The following is a 19240-nucleotide window of genomic DNA, read 5'->3' as shown; positions in this document are numbered from 1 at the left end:
CTAATCATGTTTGCCTTATTTTGAGCCCTCTTGAATTTGCCAAAATATGATTAGGAATTACTAGAAAGGAAAAGGGGAGAGGAAGGAGATGTTTTTAAAAAACAGAGTGGAAAATACGAGTGTCAAAGGAAAAAGCAAATACACAAAAATTGTGGAGGAAAAGAAGATGGAGAAGAAAAATCCCAAGAGAGTACTGACTGCGTGTGTTTGTGAAAGTTGTTTCTTCAGAAACAGCACCCAGCTTGTACAAGTTGTAATTTAAATAGATTGAAAAGATAGTGCTAAAGACTACCAGGTTAGATGTTATCCTGTTAATTAAGCTGCCTTCACAGAGTTTTTACAAGCCCACCAAAAATCATTCCTGATTTAAAGTGATTGATACTTCCTGCAGGGAGAAGTAGCCACCCATGCGAGCTGTAACATAGAGCAGCACCTTCTCCTTAAGGAGAAAGCTCCCGCCTACCGCCGTACTTTTAGACTGAGTCATCCTGGGGAAGAAAAATTATACTTCAAAGTGCAAAATAATGGGTCAGCTAATTAATTTTTTTTAAATTGCCAGAGAAGTTTCTCCAAAATTAAATTCCATTGAGTTTCTTCTCCTCTCCCATCCCGAATCCTTCACTTCTCTATCTAGAGTTGTGATTTCTCAGAATGTAGTTTGGATTTAGCTGTTTAGTACTGACATCACTTTGCCTACATGTCCTGTAGGCTGTTGGATGATGTGAATCTGTGTACTTCTGTACTGTGGTGAGAGGTACCATAAAAAGAGATTTCTTTAAAAAGTGGCAGTCTGATGGTTCAGTCTCAAGACTCAGTCTCGATTCAGGCCTCATTTATGCTTTTAAAATATATTAACCACTGCCAGAAGTTATTCTCTGGCCCTAAGACCTGTCGGACAATCTGACCATGCCTTTCAAAACTAAACTCTCATAGCCTCCAGACAGAGGGCTGTGTTCACACTGCTAAGTGACACTGTGGATTACCTCAAGCCACTGGGGATCATTAGGAAGGGTTCAAGCCCAAACCCTAACAGAGACCCTTCTTATTGTTAAAAGCATAACAATATCCTACCCAGTTGTTGCTTATGGCTGTGCTCCAGCACTACAGGGATGGGGACAGATGTGGTTCTGGGTTGCAATCAGGGTCTTGGGCCCCTGTTTCAGCTTTGCCAGAGGCTTTTTGTGTGACCTTGGTTGGTAACTTAGGGTAAGATTCATTCCATTTAATGTTGACTAATGGTGAGGGTGTCTAATTAAACTAGTCATGTGTGTTCCCTCTCTGATCAGAGAAGGAAGGGAAAGCAAATTCAGAAGGTGAATCACCGCATTTTAAGACTGGTGTCAGAGACAAATGAGATTAATTGCCCTCTGGAAGTAGCTATTTCTTTCCATTAACTGTAGAGGAAGTCTACATTAGAAGAGTTTAGACTAGATGCCTGATTTATGAATGGCTAAAGTTAAGTAAAATTAGTCCTCACCTTAATCTTAATTCATGCCTGTTTCTCCATATGTTGAATGATAGAAATAACACCTTCTGTGCCGCGCATTCCAAGGTGCCATTGGGCCAGAAGTGTTCTTTAACTACTTTGGAAAGAAATTAAACCCAGGAACAAAAATACAACAGAGAGAAAAGCCTTTACTTGAAAACATCTCAGTGATGATATGAACAGTACCACTTGGGACGTCCTGTTGCTTTCGCCATTTTTCCCCTTTACATGTTGGCAACTGAGCACCCACAACCGAGTGTTCCCAGTGTGGCCCTGAGACATGAGGGCAGTTAGCCTGTTTTGCGAGAGAGAAGTAGGAGCACTAAGGAAGGTTGACCAAGCAAGGGAATGCAGGACCCAGTCTTGGCGAGCAGCTTTGAAGGTTTTCCTTGCATTACTGCTCTTCTCAAATGACAGTGACTGTTTATTTTGTAGAGAAATGAAAGCTAATGACTGACTGTGACAGAGTTAAAGAGAGGAAATATAAGGGGAGAACAAAAGCTTGCATTTTCATAGCAAAAAAATCCACAACATATAAACCAAACATGGAATAACTGTCCCAGCTGATAACTTATACTTACTTACGTGGCATGCTTTTGGAAAAGAAAGTTTGCCCCTTTAACTACCTAGTGTAGTTAAAGCAGCAAAAAAAAAAAGACAAAAAAAGACCTTGTGTGGGTGTCCTAATAAGTGTTTACTCTGATCCAGATTGCAACATGTTACAATTCTTTAGGGACACAGTTGTGATCAATAAGGCTTTCACCAGCACAGCCCTGACCCAACACAATTCCTCCCACCAATGTCACTGTGTTATTGGGGGTAGATGAGATATCTGTAAGTCCATTAAATCTAATAACAGGTCCTTAGAAGCCACTTTGGGGTTTTTTGGGGGTGTGTTAAATTACTAAATCTTGTTATTAACGCTTTTATTTTATGATTTGCTGTTTCCAGGGCACAGACAGAAGCTTGATGACTCTAAACCTAGTTTGTTCTCTGAACGCCTCAGTGATTTAGGGCGCATTCCTCATCCCAGTATGAGAGTAGGGGTCCCGACCCAGAGCCCACGGCCCTCTCTGAACTCTGCACCAAGTCCTTTTAATCCACAAGGACAGAGTCAGATTACAGGTAAGAGACAGAACCATAGGTTTGACTTGCTCAGGAAACAGTAGTAATTGCTTATGGATATTTGTGTCTCAACTGTAGTAAAAGAGGCTGTTACAGAGTGAGAGATGTGTTCCAAGCAAAGCTAGGTGGCAAGTGGATTTTTTCTATAGTGTTTGAAGCTGAAAATGTCTTTCTTTCTTTAAAATATCTTTTTGCCATTAATCAAAATAATCAAAAGTAGTCAATCTGGGTAAATTGAGGAGGAATCTGATGAAATTCTAACTAACTGCCACGTTGCTCTGTCTTCTACTCCGTGTGTGCAGTGGTACATATTAGCGTGTAATAGAATGAAGGTTTTTATTCAGCCTTTTTATTTTGCACTCGTGTTGAGGGAAGCAGCCAGCTTTTAATGGTCCTTCTATTGGAATAATAACACAATCTTCTTACGTGGTGGTTTCCTTCTAGCACCAGTGCTGACCACTGTTACAATAAATGAACTGGGTTATGGAGAAATCTCCAAAGTTTGCTTGTGAGGGTTGCATGCAACATTTATGATTGCATGCTGAGAGACAGATTTCATTGTGCTGAGAGAAATCATAAAGTACCATGTGTCACAGATTATAAGACTGAAATAAGATGTTTAACTGCGGCTATGCCAGAAGTTTGCAACAAAACTGTGAAGCCTACAAAATAAACTGATTTTGCCTTTTTTTTTTTTTTTTTCCTAAATTCAGAGCTGGATAAATTTTTCAAAAGAGTCTCAAAGTGATTTCTACCTAATTTTGGCCATTTCTGCATATTTGCTGACGTATTTGTGTCTGTGCAGGATGTGAAGAGTGTTGCCCCTGACCAACTCACTTGCTAGAACTGTTCAAGAACTTCACCTAGATGCCAGTCTGTCAATAAAACCCTTGGCTCAATTTACTAGACTCATTTAAAACCCAGTTTTGCTGCTGTAGTTGTGTCTGCACCAGGAATCCTTTGCCAATACCAGTATTCCTTTACTGGTAAAGTACTCCTGGTATAGACATAGTCTTTGAGTCAACCCAGGAAGATTTCTGGTTTCATGTTTCAAGTGGTTTTGACATGATACCAGCTGAAACTCAGCGGTTTTAACAAAGTGTTGTGGCTTTCTTCTTCTTTCTTTTTCTTCTCTTTTTAAAGTTCAACTGGTTTATTAATTTGCAGTAAGAAAGAGAAGTAGGTGGGTTAATTTGAACCCAAAGCACTCGGAGGACTGAAAAGAAAAAATTGTTCCCATGAGCTGTGGCAAACTTCTCCCAGATCTAGAAGTCTACCTTTAGCCAGCATAAAATATTTGTAACACATTAAATATGTCTATAGGAGCCATTGCATGCTATTTGCTGCCCACCAGCTTCCTGGAGCAGGTTTTTTGGCTGGGCTTAGTGTTCTGTTCATTGGACATATGAAGTCAGGGCTCTTGTGCATATCATTTTCTGAGTAAGAACTGTCAGACTAAAGCCCAGTATTTTTTCTAACCTATTGTCTTCTGTCTGGTGATGTTTGTTGACACAGTTCCTGAGAAAGCAGGGGGGAAATCCAGGGATATAATCAGCTTTTTTTCCCCTTCTTCCTTGTGCCCCCATAGTTTACCTATTGTGCAACACAATATCTAGGAATGAAGGAGGGTGAAATTCTTTCTGACCCCATCTGGTGATCAGTTTATGCCCTGAAGCACGAGAACTGAGATCCCCTTGTAATTTTCTTCCTTGCTAAGTGTAACCTCATATGCTGCTCTCATTCACATAAATGCCTCCTGTAGAAAATGTTCTGCTGGGTTTGATTAATAGGGTACTTCTCTGCCTCGTTATGAATCAGCAGCAGCATTTACAGATCCAGGAGGTGAAAACTTCAGATGAGTTTTAAATAAGCCTGACTGAAAAGAAAGCTGTGTGGCATTTGCTGTCTTCTCTTCAAACTTAAGAGTTCAAAGTGCCAGCTGAGACTTCATCAAGACATGGAAGATGCGGTGCTGATTGAGCAGAGGGAAGGGAGCTGAACCAAGGAAGGCAGGCTGACTTTTCTGTCTCTTGTGAATTATGTGCTTCTCTTGCTGGATAAACTCATGGTCATGGGGTACTTTAGAGTCCCAAATTACTTTCATTTCCCAGAAGCTGTGAGGACTCGTTTTCTTATTAAAGCTTGCAGTGCAGAAGTGGTCTAAAACAGTATTTGCAATGTTATTTCCCACCCTTGTCTCCTCCTCAATTTAGAACGGGCAGACACCCATCCCTCAAAGGCTACTCTTAGCTTTCTGGTAGCCTTCCCATTTAATAAGGTGATTAGTGTGGCATGTTACATCAGTGCGAGCTCTGTGAATTGTGCTGGCCTCCCCACAAGGCTTTTTGGTGCTCTTCAGGACGTTGATTGTAATCTGTAAAGCTCAACATGCTTTGATGTTCCACCAAAGTGCTGGGATGCTTTTTGCGGACAGTCCCTCCAAGTTCTTCTGGAATGAATGGATGCTCATTGGCACACAAACCATGCCAACAAGAGACAAAGTTGATGCCACAGATGAGAAACCTCTTTGATCGAGTGTTAAGTGACCATGAAGAATTGCTAGACGTCTGCGTGGTGTGATGGTAGGGAGTGAGTTGTTTGGGCTGTCCACCTCCACCAGTTTCCTTGCTGCAGTGCAGTGTTCAGTGGGAATACCGCTGCCTTCTTAACGTGGTCACTGTGCTGGTGTGGTTTGGGTATGTACTAAAAGAATAGACCCTTGTTTGAAAAGCAAGATTTTTTTTATTACCTTTATAGGAATTAAGCAAGCATTCCTTTAGAAATATCTTTGTTTCTTAATCTTTTTACCTGGTAATTTAGGGAAAATAATTAATTCCTAATAACTTGAACAGTAAATACTAGTTTCCTACGACATATAATTGCTAGTAAGCACATAAACTGTTTTTGTTTCGTTCCACTTGAGGTCTTGCATAGCTATTGCATGATTAAACAGAAATAATATTTAAAGGCTGGCTGGCCCACACCTGAGTCTGAAAGAACTCAGCACTTCGGGGGTCACTCTTACATTTCTTTTCTGTGTCTAGGTTGTGTTTATTTTCCTAGAGTATCAGAGCACAGGTTGTACAAATCACAGCAAGTCATAGGACCGGGCTGTGGCAGTGTAAGGCACAGAGTTGCCCTCATTCAACATGGCATTTTAACTAGGATTCTGGAAAAGCAACATCGAAGGGTGATTAAAAAACAAATCATCCAATAAGCAGATGCCTTTGCTGAAGCAATGCAGATTCAATTTGAGCCCTGCTTGCTGCCCATAAATCAGGAATCCTGTCTGTTTGCATTTGGATACTGGTATATTTGCCTGTTTTATTTTTCTCCCCTTTCCCTAACAACACTCGCACAACTTGCTCATGTATCCGATTACATTCCCATTCAGACACTGAGCTGTTGCATCAGTGTTGCAGTATAAAGCAAGGAAAACTGTTGTTTTTCTAAAATGCAAACAGTGAGGGTTAGCTTCTATCAGCCAGGAAAAGCCACGGCACGAGGACACTAGCAGCTGGGCTGCTTGGACTACAAAGTGGGAATTAAGTGAGGTTTCATGCTCCATCACCCCTGTGGCACCATCTGATCTATAGGCAACCTCTGACTTCCATCACTGAAATAACAACACTCAGAAGCAGGTCACATTAAATGTTGGGCTTTTTCCTTTTCTTCCTTCTCTCTCCATCAGTTCAGGGATGTTATGCTCATAATTTTTAGGGTTATAGGAAGCAGATTGAAAGGCTTCAGAACTGGATTACCTGGAAGTTAGTGAGGGGACCCGTCTGTCCTCCAAGGCCATGAACTGCAGGACAGGTTTGAAACAGAACTGTGTAGCTGTGATTAGAGCAGCGCCATGCAAGTGCCCTGCCAGGGGTTGACTGTGTTTTACCTGGGACCAGCAGCACTCTGAAGCACACATGGGTTTGTAGCTGGTGTACATCCATCTGAGAGCATGTCAGAAAAAGTACATGGTTGCTTGGAGCAGATAATTCAGAATTAGCCCAAGAAATGAGCTTATAGGATAAATCATGCCTTCAGCTCACAGAAACGTGGAATAAAAGCTACGAGGCTCCTCAGATGAAGTGGTGAATTTAGGATTTCTGCTGCCATGAACACAGGGGTGGCTGCAGTCTGCAGTATTTTATGTAAATTGATTGCATCCTTCAGGCAACTGTCGAGTTCCCATTGTGAACCTCCATTTGGTAAAGCATGTGTCTCTCCTATTAAAATATTCTTTTAACTTTAGTTTTTCCATGTCCTTTACAATTTAGTTGCTCTACTGGCATGACTTGTTCAGTAGTTTGTTTTATGTCTATCTTTTAAAAGTGTGACCCTTGGGGAGGTGGGAGGAGAAATGGTTGTAGAGGTTCTTCAGGCCAAAATCTGGTCTCAGTTACGCTTCTCTACATTGGCTCCATGTAGCTCCATTGGATTTGTCTTCATGGATTGAACTGGGCAATTCAGATCAAGCCCTAGGCTTAATCTGAATCTGTTCTCAATTATGCTTCTGTACATTGGGGTGTATCTCCACTGAATTTGTCTTCATGGACTGAACTGGGCAATTCAGATCAAGCCCTGGGCTTTTAAAGATGCATAAGAAATAGCTGAAGGAGAAAGCTGCATTTTGTTGTTGGTGGTGGTGTTTTGCTGGGGGTGGGGGATGTTACAACAATAGTTGGATGCTCCTGCAGAAAGACATTGTGGCTTTGTTAACATCAGAAGTGAGGATACTTGCTTCAAGTGTTTTCTGAAGATAACTCCAGACAGCTTGTTTGTCGGTACTGCAGTAACGCTAATACAAGCAGCAGCAGCAGCCAGTGCTAGAGCTGATGGCTGGATTTAAATGAGAGTGGTTTTGCAGAGTGCGTGCATGCATGTGACATTGGGGTGTTTCAGCCGAGGAGCTGAGGGCCTGTGATCATGCTCTGATCTTCCCACAGCTTGGGAAATGGGAAGTTGATTTATGTTCTTACAGTAAATCTGTTTGCTTCATAATCCAATGCTAAAGTAGTGGAAAAACTCATTCTTCAGGGCTGTTTATGTTTTTTTTTTCTTCTCTTCATTGACACTCAGAACATTTGCATTGAAGGAAGTCACATTGCTGTAGAGCCAATGTCATTGGTGGTAGAACTGGTCACTGGGGCTTTTTTCATTCTTTCTCCGTTTTTAGTTTATACAGTGCATCCAATCTTAGGCTGATTTTTAAAACCACTTGTCTGTTGTACACTGATGCAGTCAGTCCCAGACCACAAGGGTCAAACCATGTCTGTCTCCCACTGACCTTAAATGTGACAGTAACACCTTGCAATACTCCTGCTTCAGCAAGGTTTACCTGGAAGCTGAAACAGGACTGAGCTGTGCGTGCATTAGTTTAGACCTCACCCCACTGACTTGTTTCAGCTGAGCTGCGCACAGGCTCTCTCAGCATACACACGATATGCCCTGTTGTGAACAAATATGCTGAAAGCCGCACTTTTCTTCACACCCACACAGGCATAACAGAAATGTTTACAAAAGGAGGACTGCTCTTAGGAATCTCTCCAAAAGTTTCAAGTGGAAATGCCAACTCAAAGTGGCTCTCTGCCTCCTTAAGCTGCTGTTAAATGCTCTGCTAGCCCTTCCCTATGGCTGCTGTATGGGAAGATGGGGGGCTTTCTCCCAGGTTGCTAGCTGTATATTTATATTATCATTTTCCTTTGTTTTGGAGGGATTCCTTTAGGGAGGAATCCACATTTGCTTTACTTCAGAGCTTTAAGGTTTCTCATCTGCCCTGGGCTTTTCACAGTTAGGAAGATGTGCTGTGCCTGCAGAGCACATGGTAGTGTGAGTGATGGTGCACAACCCCTGGCCTACAGGTACTTGGTGGACATGTATAATCCTGACAGCTAGAGCAAATGGGGAAGCTGGTCTCTGGTGTAGGAGGCCAAGGAAAACCTCTTACAGTCTGCTTATGGGTTCTTCCCTGCTGGCACATGCTGAATAGTCACTACACCCCTTCCATGCCCAAGTAAGTTGGAGGTGACCTTCCTAAGGACATTGACCTGTTTCCTTCAGAAGTGTCTGTACGGATCTGGCCTGGAAGTGCTGTTCTGGCATCTGGAACTTTCCTGTGGTACCCCCAGCACCTTCCTTTTCCCCAAGAAGTTTGGTTTGGTGACATGCAGGACTCAAAGAGATGGGCTGGTTGGGCCTCAGCAGCCAAAGTCTCTGCTCCAGCAGCATTGCAAGGAACATCTGTTGGTGTGACCAGAGGGTGCCATGTGGGACCCATTTACATGTCGGCCTCCAGGGGCTAGACGGAGCAGCTTTAGACTCTGCCTCAAGACATTTTACTCTGGGGATTGCGCATTGCTGCTGAGCGGGGACGTTTACCCTGTGGGCTAGTGGTCACCTTTGGCTCGGCAAGGCAAGCGTGTTTTGCTGGTCTCTTCCCTCACGTCCATAAGCCTTGGCTGCTATCAGTTAGCAGAGGCTGGCTTTAGGGCATTTACTGTAGGGTCTGGTGAAACTTGTATCTTCACTTTCTGGTTTCCTAACGGGCCAGAAATGACTCTTGAAGCCAGTCAGCCCCAGGCCAAAATCCCCCACCGTGCCTCGACCATGACCTCAACCATGCGTTGGTGTGGTGGAATCTCAGTAACCCTCCATCCTGGGACACTGTGATCTTCTCCTCAGTCACTGAGTTCTGATGCATCATCTGGTGTTCGATTTTGGTGAGGATTTTCCTCTATATTATTTCTTATTCCATGCAAAGACATGATTTAATTTTCCTGGAGCTAAGTTGCTCACACTCTGGTTTCAGAGGGGCTGAAGTTTGCAGCTGAATATCTGGGTTGGAAGCTTCCAGCCAAGAGAAGTGCCCCATTTAGTGAGTGAGGTACTCAGAGAGTCCCTGCACCTTAAAAAAAAATCACCAATTAAATACACAATATATAATTATTGTCCTTAAATTTAGGTAGAAATTTTGTGACGTGGAGGTAGGGTAAGTTACCCAAGTCCAATAGGAGATCTGCTTCAGAGCCAGAAACAGTCAAGTCACAGCACAGTGCCTTCACTAGCAGTCCATCCTCTTTTTTCTTTTTCTCTTAACACATTTTGCAGTTTAAAATCTCACCATATTGATCTCACAGAGAGCTGAAATCAAATATATATATCTGAAAAAGAAATGTGCTGTTGGGGCTCTGAGGTTGGAATGAGCTATAGAAGACATGTATAAATTTAAGGTAGATGTAAGAATATGTTATATGTTTTGGGGTCAACTGATTGTCCATCCAGCCCCATATTCTGCCTCTGACACCACTCTGAGAGATAATACTCTTCTGAAAGACCATGAAAGCCTTTGAAAGACCACTTTTTGCCATTCATCCTTCTTGTGTCTGCCCAGCTATTCACAGTTGTTGGGTTAAGGATGTTACATGTACAAACAAGTCCAGCATGGCTGTTCAAAGTGGTGAGGGTGCCATAGACGCTCAAGCTCTTGCCATGAGGATTGTGCTACCAGAAGGGGCATGAACCTCCAGAAGGCAGTTTTCACCACCTTAGACCAAACTCCTGTAAAAACATCCTCTGTTGCGATTACTTTTCCCCCAGCCTTTACCTGCTACATAATTTCCTTCCAGCACTGGAGCTGACATAAAACCAAAACTTTAAGGGACTCTGTTTTAGATTCAGAAGCAGAGATTGAAAAGCTCTTGCAGTTTGAAGGAGCTTGGATTTGAGATTGTGCTCCTGACACATCATTAATTTTAAGATTGTTTTCCCAGCAAGCCTAGGCTTTCCGTTCCCAGTTGAAGATCATTTACCATTGACTGCACGGTGAATTATAGTAGTGGAATGAGGCAGGGAAATATGTCAATATCAGATATAACAACGAGCAGTCAGTCAGATTTGAACCCACGCCAATCTATACAACCCTAGCCTTGAAATTGTTAAAACAAAGAAGTTTATTACCTTTAATGATCAAGTGTCCTTCAGATTTCTGAGGAGTTTATGTTAACCATTTATATTACTCAGCTCCAATATAAATGGCAAACTCCAGGAAAATCCTCTTAAAATTAAATTGGAAAGTTGAAGGTTTTTATATATCTATATAGTTTTTTTTTGCTTCAAGGAAGTATCTGCTTTCCAGACATCTCTTCAAACAAATCATGTCTGAACAGAAAAAATAAACAAGGAATAGCTGAAACTACAAGGTTTTGCTGTGTGGAAAAGCAGGAAAAGGAGTTAAAAAAAGAAAAAATCAAGTTGAATTTCCTGAAAAACTGTCTTTGCTTATGCCATGTGGCTATCACGTTGCTGTCTGCAAAGCAGGGCCTTAGCACAGTGCTTTGCTATGACAGGTTTTCCAAACTGAGTGGACCTGATGCGCTTCACTGAAAGTATTGGGGAGGGTTTGAAGGGATGTGCTACAATTTCTGAGCCACTTCAGAGATAGTTTTCTGTTTATCATGCAGTGCCCAAAACAGACTTTGGGTGCTTTGATTTTATTGATGAAAAGAAATAAAAATAATAATTAATGAGGCATTCAGTGGTATCTTTATCAGCAAATATTAACTGAGAAAATGGTTTATAAGTCCGAACACCAGTGAGTACAACTAGGTCTCCCTCTCTCTCACTTAGTGCAATCCATCAGTGCTTCAGTAAAAAATAATCTGCATTTATCCTTAAAATAATTTCCTTATAGTGAGCTGTAGCGAATACATCAAAAGGCATCATTAACTTCCGATAGTTATCCCAAACCATTTGGTTTTATATTGCTGTAATTGAAGTGACTGTAGGTAACTGGGCCAACATCCAAATGTGACATTTTTGGGTGGATGCTGATAAGATTAATGACATTTTCCTTCTTGGGTAGTATTTTCAGCACTGAAAACACTACTGTGTAATGTTTTAACTGGATAACAACTTGGCAGGCTTGCCAAGTGCTGACTGTAGAGTCTCCCAACCTCTGAAGTCCACTTCCTAAGCTCTCAGACCTGGGTCTCGTACTTGCTGTCTGCTTACCAGTCCAAATCCTTAAGGACTGGTGTAACACTGATAGACCTAGATGAGAGACACCAGGAATTTGCAGCACATATCCTAGATCTTTTGAAACTCTGGTCACTGCTCCATTCATTTCTCCCCAAAAGTTGTTATGGGCAAGGAAAAGCCCAGAGCAAGGCTGGAAGGGTTGAGTCCTAGAGGAGCAGGTTGTGTTTCAATGCATTCTCATTCCTTACAGCACCATGTAGCACTGTGTGTACGTTCAGTCATCCTATCTGTCAATTAGGCTGTTGATGCCCTAATTTTTGTTCTTATTAAAAAAAAAAAATCTCCTTTTTTAATTTTTTATTTTTTATTTTTCATTTTTTTATTTCCTAGACCCCAGGCAGGCGCAGTCATCCCCGCCATGGTCCTATGACCAGTCTTACCCATCCTACTTGAGCCAGATGACTTCACCATCCATTCATTCCACAACTCCCCTGTCCTCCACTCGAGGCACAGGACTTCCAGCCATTACCGATGTGCCCAGACGCCTCTCAGGTAAAGACCGTGTTTTGCCTAGAACAATTATGCAGATAGGAACAGGACTGGCAGAGGTTGCCTTCATGGCCTCAGACAAACCTTAATAAGAAGAGCACAGCTCAGTTGGTGTTAACAGGGTTACTGCATGGTGGGTGGGGGTCAGAATCCCTTTTTTTTCTGTGTTGCTCTGAACATGTATCATTTGAATGTCTCTAGGTCCGTTTCAGATCGAACTGTTTTTAAGTTGTGAACCTGATTCTATGAACACATTCTCTTTTTTTTTTTCCCTAAAAGAGGATGTTTACTTGATTGTTTTAAAGTAGTTGTGATATTCTCTATTTTTTGGTGCTCTATGTTTGTAGTGCGTGTGATGTTCCGCATCCTGACAGAGAGGTGCCTTTATTTCAGTAGTTAAGGCTAAGGTGCCTTCTCCCGCATTTCAGTCCAGTAGCACAAGAGAGCCTATTTCCGTAGTCAATGTGTACTTAAGATACCTATCAGAAACTAGCTGAGTCACTTAAGGGTAGAGATTGGACAAACTGTGCTTTGGAATGATGCAGGAGAGAGGAAATACATTTAGGAACATAGACAAGACAGCAGTGAGAACTGAGACTTTTTTTTACCAAACCAATGTCAATTTACATACTGTGCAATTCATCTCTAATGGTCTCAGTGATAAAACCATCTGTGTGAAGTAATCTGATTGCCCCAGAGTAAGATAGAGTCTGTCATGGCACACAGTCACCTTGTATATCATGCCAAAAATGAGGAACCGTAGGGGAGGGAGGCTCAGTATTAAAGCTCCAGCCTTGCAAGTGTGGGAATATTAGCAGCGTATGCCAAAAGAGCATGTGTAATGTAAAGAAAGTCTTTATGATTCATTAATGGAAACCAAAGAATCAGTCTTATTACATCTATTTTTGCATGTTTGCAAGATACTATTATAATCTTGGATGCTGCTGCCATACACCTGTTTGACTCACAGCCAGGTGAATTTCTTGCTGTCGTGTTTTCCCGTTCCACCAAGCTTACAGCACTGGAAATGTTGATCCCTTCGCTGAGCTGCATCACTGACAAGCTGAATTTCAGCCAGGGGGCCTGTAGGATTTGATTAGTGCAGACTCCTTGATTGCTTTCATCTTGGAAGAGGGAAGCTTTGTTTCTCAAACAAACAGCTGGAAAAACCTCTGCAGTCCTAGCGCACCCTGCCTTCTCAGAGATGCCAAGCTGAGGTTTGGCATTTCCATGTGGGCTGGGGGTTTGAGGTTGATGGAGCAGGTTCCTGCTGGCTCTCTGTGCAATACGCTGACTTGGTTCAAAAAACTCGATTGGCTTGATGCTGAGGAAATGCTTTGTTTGGACTGAAACAGGTTCCCTTTGAGTCAGAGCCTCCTGATGGTCTGTGTTGTCGAATGGTTATTTTTGCAACTGTGCCCCCAGCAATACCTGCAGGAGAGGCTCGGCTGGGACCTCAGCAGATGTACCACAGCATGCTTGCCCTGCAGCCCTTGCTTGTCTGTGTATTCAGACGTGAGTGCCTGGCATGTGGGCACAGGCAGAATGACTAAAAGACCTGGCTGCTGTGTACATTGTGTGGCCGAGGACTGAACTTTTCTGCTGTACTGTAAAGTTGGTTGCCTTTACACTTCTTGCACTCTATCTTCTGGGGGCTTGACTGAAGCCTCTGCAGTGCTCTTACCTTTTCTCAGCGTGGGGATCTTGCTTCCAGTTACATTTAAGGTTGAACAAGGGGACTTTAATCTTCCACAAGTGCCAGAGTTTGTCTGCAGTGTTTGCTGATGTTCAGAAATGCAGAGAAGCATTTTTGCAAGGAGGATGAGTGCTGATGCTCAGGCTGTAAGGAAGCACGTTGCAGCCCCAGCTGCAAGCCCTGCCGTTCATCTCAAGGATTTCTACCTAGCAATCTCACAGGGAGGGAGGGCAGGATCTAACCTCCTTTGTGTTAAAGTAGAGAGAGAAATGCAAGTTTAAAGCTGCCCCTTAGAGCAACCGGTTTATCCCTCGCACAGGGAGAAATGCAAATTTCACTCAGTTACTTGATACATCTTTCAGGGGATAACAAAGCTTTGATGAGGGGCGGAAATTACTGCTAAGAAACACTAAAATGTTAGAAAACTTTGGGCACCTTCACTGCATGAGGGAAAAATTAAGAGTTTTACAAGGCCTTGAATAAAAGCAAGCTATGCTTTCCAGTACAGTGGCAGAAATCTGGTTATCAAGGCTGTTAAAAGTATACAAGGTAATTTTAATGAATACCATATTCACTGCCTGTTGCTTAACATCATGCAGGAGGAAAAATGGGTAAAACTACCCCTTAGGCCTTGGATGTCACACCTAGAGACACAGGACTTCCTACCTGCCACAATTCCACATCACCCAGATTTCCACAGGCCTCAGTGGCTCTGCTTAGACAGCTGCTTAAGTTGTATACACCCAAATATTGAAATGTACCATCTAATAAAGCCTTCTGTCCTCCAAAATAGTGGTTCCTGGTTGTATTGTTAGTGGCAGCCCTTAAGAGCTGGTTTTGATGGTACTCCCATGACAAGAAACACATCCATCCCATGTTTTTCATCCGTGTCCTGGGATGGGTACATCTCTTGGTGGAAAGGTTGCATGTGTTTCAGTCCCAAATAAGGCTGAGCATCAGAAGAGGTTTATTAGGGATGTAGGCCAGGAGGTGGTGGGGGACTGACATAGCAGTTCCCTGTCCCATGGGAGAGGGGAAAAGGGCAGCAGGCTGCAACCCTGAGGAGTTATTCAGGCAGGCTAGTGTAATGTGGCTGAACTGGTCATGTCAGTGTCTAGACTGATTTCTTTGCACAACTGAAGTGTTTGCATGCATGCTGCAGGCACGTGCAAATTAGTGCCATGGCTGTCAAACTTCCAAGTATTCATCTTTTATTCTCCAGATGGGGATCAGTGCTGTATCTGCAATGCCATGTAGCTAATTAATGATGTGTCACACATATTTGGGCAGTATTCAACAGCAATAGCTGAAAAGCAAAGCAAAAAATAAAAAAAAAAATAAAAATAAAAGATTATCTGGCATCACTCGTGGAACTTTTGAACCAGTGATCCCTCTGGTGCATAAGTCTCCTATTCGTATCAAGAATAAATAAAAACTAAGCTCACAAGGCCATGCAGTTGAGTTGCATTATTGCACCAACTCAGTCATAAAAAGAGCCGGATTCCCCATATTTTATTAATATCTGTCTGCTCAGACTTCCCCAGAAGACAGTGAAAGTTGGTGGCCTAGCAGATTAATATTCTTAATTAAATAATACTGTAATGGAAACCATGGGAATATAAGAACATGGTCATTTTAAAGAGAGTTTGCCTGAGGGCCATAGTCTTATTGCATGATTCATAGTGAATGCACTCAGTCTTTGTGTCCTATGCATATCCAAAGTGCATGTGGGATGGGGAGCATGAGTGTCTATTATGTAATTAATGTATATGATTCATATAAATACACATCACATTTTTACATAAGGCTTTGGGACTGATCCAGCAAGTCCTCAGCACATGCAAGGTGTTCAGAGCAGGGAGTACAGGTTGGGTTGTTCCTGCAGTCACAAGAGGGGTGTTCTGCAGCAGGTAAATGAGATATAGATGTCCCCAGGGTAGACATCTATACCAGAGACTGCCACCCACAGGTCCCTTTTGAGTCAGTAGGGACAAGCTGGCATTGGTAGGATATGACCAGTCTGCAGATGAGCTGGACTGGTCCCTGGCAGTGCATTGGAAAGAGCCTGTTTGCCTCCACAGGCTCTAAAGCAAGCCTAGGTGTGTAGCTCAGGTACAGGCATGTCTCATCTGATAGTCTGCCTTTGGTGAGGTGATTTAAGAGATGATTTAGCTGTCCCATAAACATATCCATATCATTGCCTTTCTGTCAGTCCTGATTTAACCCTGCTGTGGTCTGCCTTGCCCTGACCTCTGCCTGCTCTGTGATTGCAGGGTTTGAGCTTGCATTTGATTTTGTTGAGAATTCTGAGAAGGAGGTGGGAGGACAACTTCAACCCCTACACTTCCTGGACCTCCTCGCCGTTCTGCCTAAATGCTAGTCCCTTGCTTTTGTTTCACCTTTGAGAGACTCTTGTGAGGTCGAGGTCTTAAGGTGCTGGAGGACCTGCCCTGCAGGTGTAACATGTACATGTTCAGTGCTGGCTATGGAGGAGCCTGTCCTACACAACTGTTTGACAACTGCCTGTATGACAGAGGAGAAAAATAAAACTGCATGTGAATAGTAGGACAAATCACCAAACCTACTTTTCAAGCCTGCACACTTGTACACTTTGCAGATGGTTGTTGGTTGTGGATACTGGCATAATGCTGCCAAGCCTGAAATCTCTGTCCCACACGCTGGAGTCCCCTCAGTGTGCAGGGTGGATTTTGCTGTCTTCATATTTACTGTGCCACCGAATAGGGACGAGCTGGGCTCAGCCTCTAAATGAGAGAAGTTTGCAGACTCATCCCTCTGAACTAAAGTGGCCAGCAAGTAGTATCTTCAGCAATAAATTACACAGTGGAAGGGCCTGGGCTGTTAAATACAGGTACTGTTAAATTGTCAGTGAGGTTGGTTTTGAGTGGGGCTGGCCAGCATGGTCACAAACAGATCCCGCTGTGGTTTGGGAGTGAGCAAAGCCCCAGACCTGTTCCCATGGACAGCTCGGAGGCAGCCAGCCTATTGTGGAGGCTTACAGGGTTTAATGCTATAGCTGTGGCCAGACCATCCTGGTTGGGTGTAGAGCCAGAGAATGGACCCTGACCCTGGGCTGCTGGCTAGTTTGAGTGTAGCCAAACTTGTCCATTAATTCATCTCACTCTGTATATATCACCACATTGTTTTGGACCATCCTGGACCTTCATCAGATATTGAATTTAAGAAACATTCCTGCCCTCCCAGCTCTCTGAGGGCTGGCAAGTGTAAATGCAACCCTGTGAATACCAGCCATGCCCTAATCAGTGACAATACTGTTCCTTTACACAATTCAGTTTACATTCTTGTAAGCCTACAAATCTTAAAATAAAAAACCACATATACTGGAAGCAGTTCCCGCTGAACCTCTGGATTTAGTGCTTGTATGTTAATGAGAAAGTGGCTCACAGTGATGGGCTGTTTTTTCTTGAGCTCCTTTACTGGTTGTCGTCTTGAGTTTCTAATCCCAGATGTGAATTGCCTTGGATTTTGGTTACTGACACAAAATGCACAGGATCCTCATAATCAGGATTTTACCTTTGGGGGGAATTTGGTCTTAGAAAAAATACTAACTTCAAGAATGAAAATACGTGTATCTTCTCCTAAGGAGCGCAGAAAACTTTATAGCTACTGAGTAAAAATGGTGGTCATGCAAAGTAGTGACTCTTGCATCCCTTAATTTCTACTAACTTCGTTAAATGTTGTGGGCAATAAGCACATTTCAGGACAGGACTCTTAACAGGAGAAGGCATTAACACTGTGTCCAAAATACAATTCTTTTGTTCTTTATGTCCTCTGGGAAGCAGAGAAATACAGTGGCTGTTGCCAGGAACAGCCTTGGTGTTAGCAGCTCCTGAAACGAATGAGCAGTTCACGCTTCAGCAATATTGTCTCAGGCTCTTGGCAAAGCCAAGAAGCCAGCTCTGTTTCTGGTGCGCTCGCTACGCTGTGATGTTTTTCTTGGTGACTATAACAATTTTCACTCTGTCTTCATTTTTTTTTTCTTTTTAATGGAAGCTGAAAGACTCAAGGTTGTCTCTGTCTCCATTTCTCCTAGCTAAGTTTCAGTGCTTTCCCGGCGAGGTGGCATTGAGTTTAAGGCAAAGTAAAGACCTTGGGGGAGTTCAGGCCTTCAGAAACAACCCACTCATTTTGCTACCATCCCTAAACTTGTAACTTGTCTCTTTTTTTTTAATTCATTATTTTTCAGTGGTTCTATTTATTTTGTTTACCGCAGGCTGTCCATTTTTAGTCTCCTGCCCACTTGGTGCCACCTGGGAATCTCAGCACCTTGGCACTCGTCTGTGGGGTTTTAGTAGCAGCCTCTCTGCTGGGTAGAATCTCTCATTGGAGTAATTGTCCAGAAGATGCGTTGCATGATCCCTACCTCAAGGATGAAGGCCAAATTTTTCTAGCGTGGGTGGCCTCAAATGAGGTACCCATACCCATATTTAGGTGGTAAAACAAGTGGGCTGATTTTCAGATGTTTGAATATTATAATGCGTGTCTTTAAGCCCTTTTCATTTACTTAAAACGGCTAGCGGGAGAGGAAATCAACAGGAAAAATGAAGGCAGAGGGAAGGAGTTTTATTCCTGAAATAAGGGATGTAAAAAAAGTACCAAAAAGAAACAAGTGGAATGTTTTTAAATGGAATAAATTTGTTGCTGATACAGGCAGGAAATAGCACACTCAAATATATGTGGATGTATAGATATATTTTTATCTGAGCTTTTTTTTTTGCAATGTGTTTTATATTTAGGACACATATCAAGATTTGCATCTGTTTCCAGAACTTGCTGCTAACAGTTAGTAATGATGCCAAAACATACTTTAGTTCCAGCTTGAGACCAAATGATATTCAGGGCTTTTTTTTTATTACTAATTTAGGGTCTGATATTAATTAAGGAAATTTTCCATAAGTGCCAGGCCTTTTCTGAAGAACTCATTAAAATTATATTAACTTAAACCGGAATCACAGTCTGAGCATGCTTTGTAATGATTATTCTTACTGACTCTGCTGGGTTTTGTAAACAGAATGCTAATTGTTAATGGGGCAACTGGGCACTTGATTCCAGACTTTCAAAGGGACAGATCCGGAGCCATTACCTAGATGTGTGTTCCCAATAAAGTCAATAAGCTCCTAACAGGAAGGCCGTGGGACTGAGCACTTTGTTTCATCCTTATGCAAAGCCGTGTGATGATATCTCCATTCCCTTGGTGGAATTGCCGTTGATTTTCTACCTAGGATGGAGCCAGCAGTGGTGGCTGATGCAGGACCACATGTGTCTTGATATGGAGAGGAAATCTAACTAGCTCCATACATGACGCTCTCTGGTACGGTAGTCGGGATCATTTATTTTGCCCTTAAGTCTCTGTGGCCTTGAGTCTTTATTGC

General features: G+C 42.6%; 1 protein-coding gene across 6 annotated transcripts in view; it reads left to right on the top strand.

The window, feature by feature from the left end:
* RUNX2 (RUNX family transcription factor 2) overlaps positions 1-19240 on the top strand; it is a 225308-nt gene that overhangs the window by 116673 nt on the left and 89395 nt on the right. For 3 of the 6 annotated variants that reach the window (XM_065681811.1, XM_065681812.1, XM_065681815.1), the window contains 2 exons: positions 2438-2611; positions 11975-12136. In XM_065681811.1, coding sequence (XP_065537883.1) covers positions 2438-2611; positions 11975-12136 — 336 coding nt within the window. The remainder of the gene's footprint in view (positions 1-2437; positions 2612-11974; positions 12137-19240) is intronic. The other 3 variants (XM_065681813.1, XM_065681817.1, XM_065681816.1) reach the window with 2 other exon arrangements.

This window comes from Lathamus discolor, chromosome 5 (genome assembly GCF_037157495.1).
Source record: "Lathamus discolor isolate bLatDis1 chromosome 5, bLatDis1.hap1, whole genome shotgun sequence".
NCBI lineage: Eukaryota > Metazoa > Chordata > Aves > Psittaciformes > Psittacidae > Lathamus > Lathamus discolor.
Note: the sequence above shows the minus strand (reverse complement) of the source record. Positions and strands in the feature narration are given on the sequence as shown.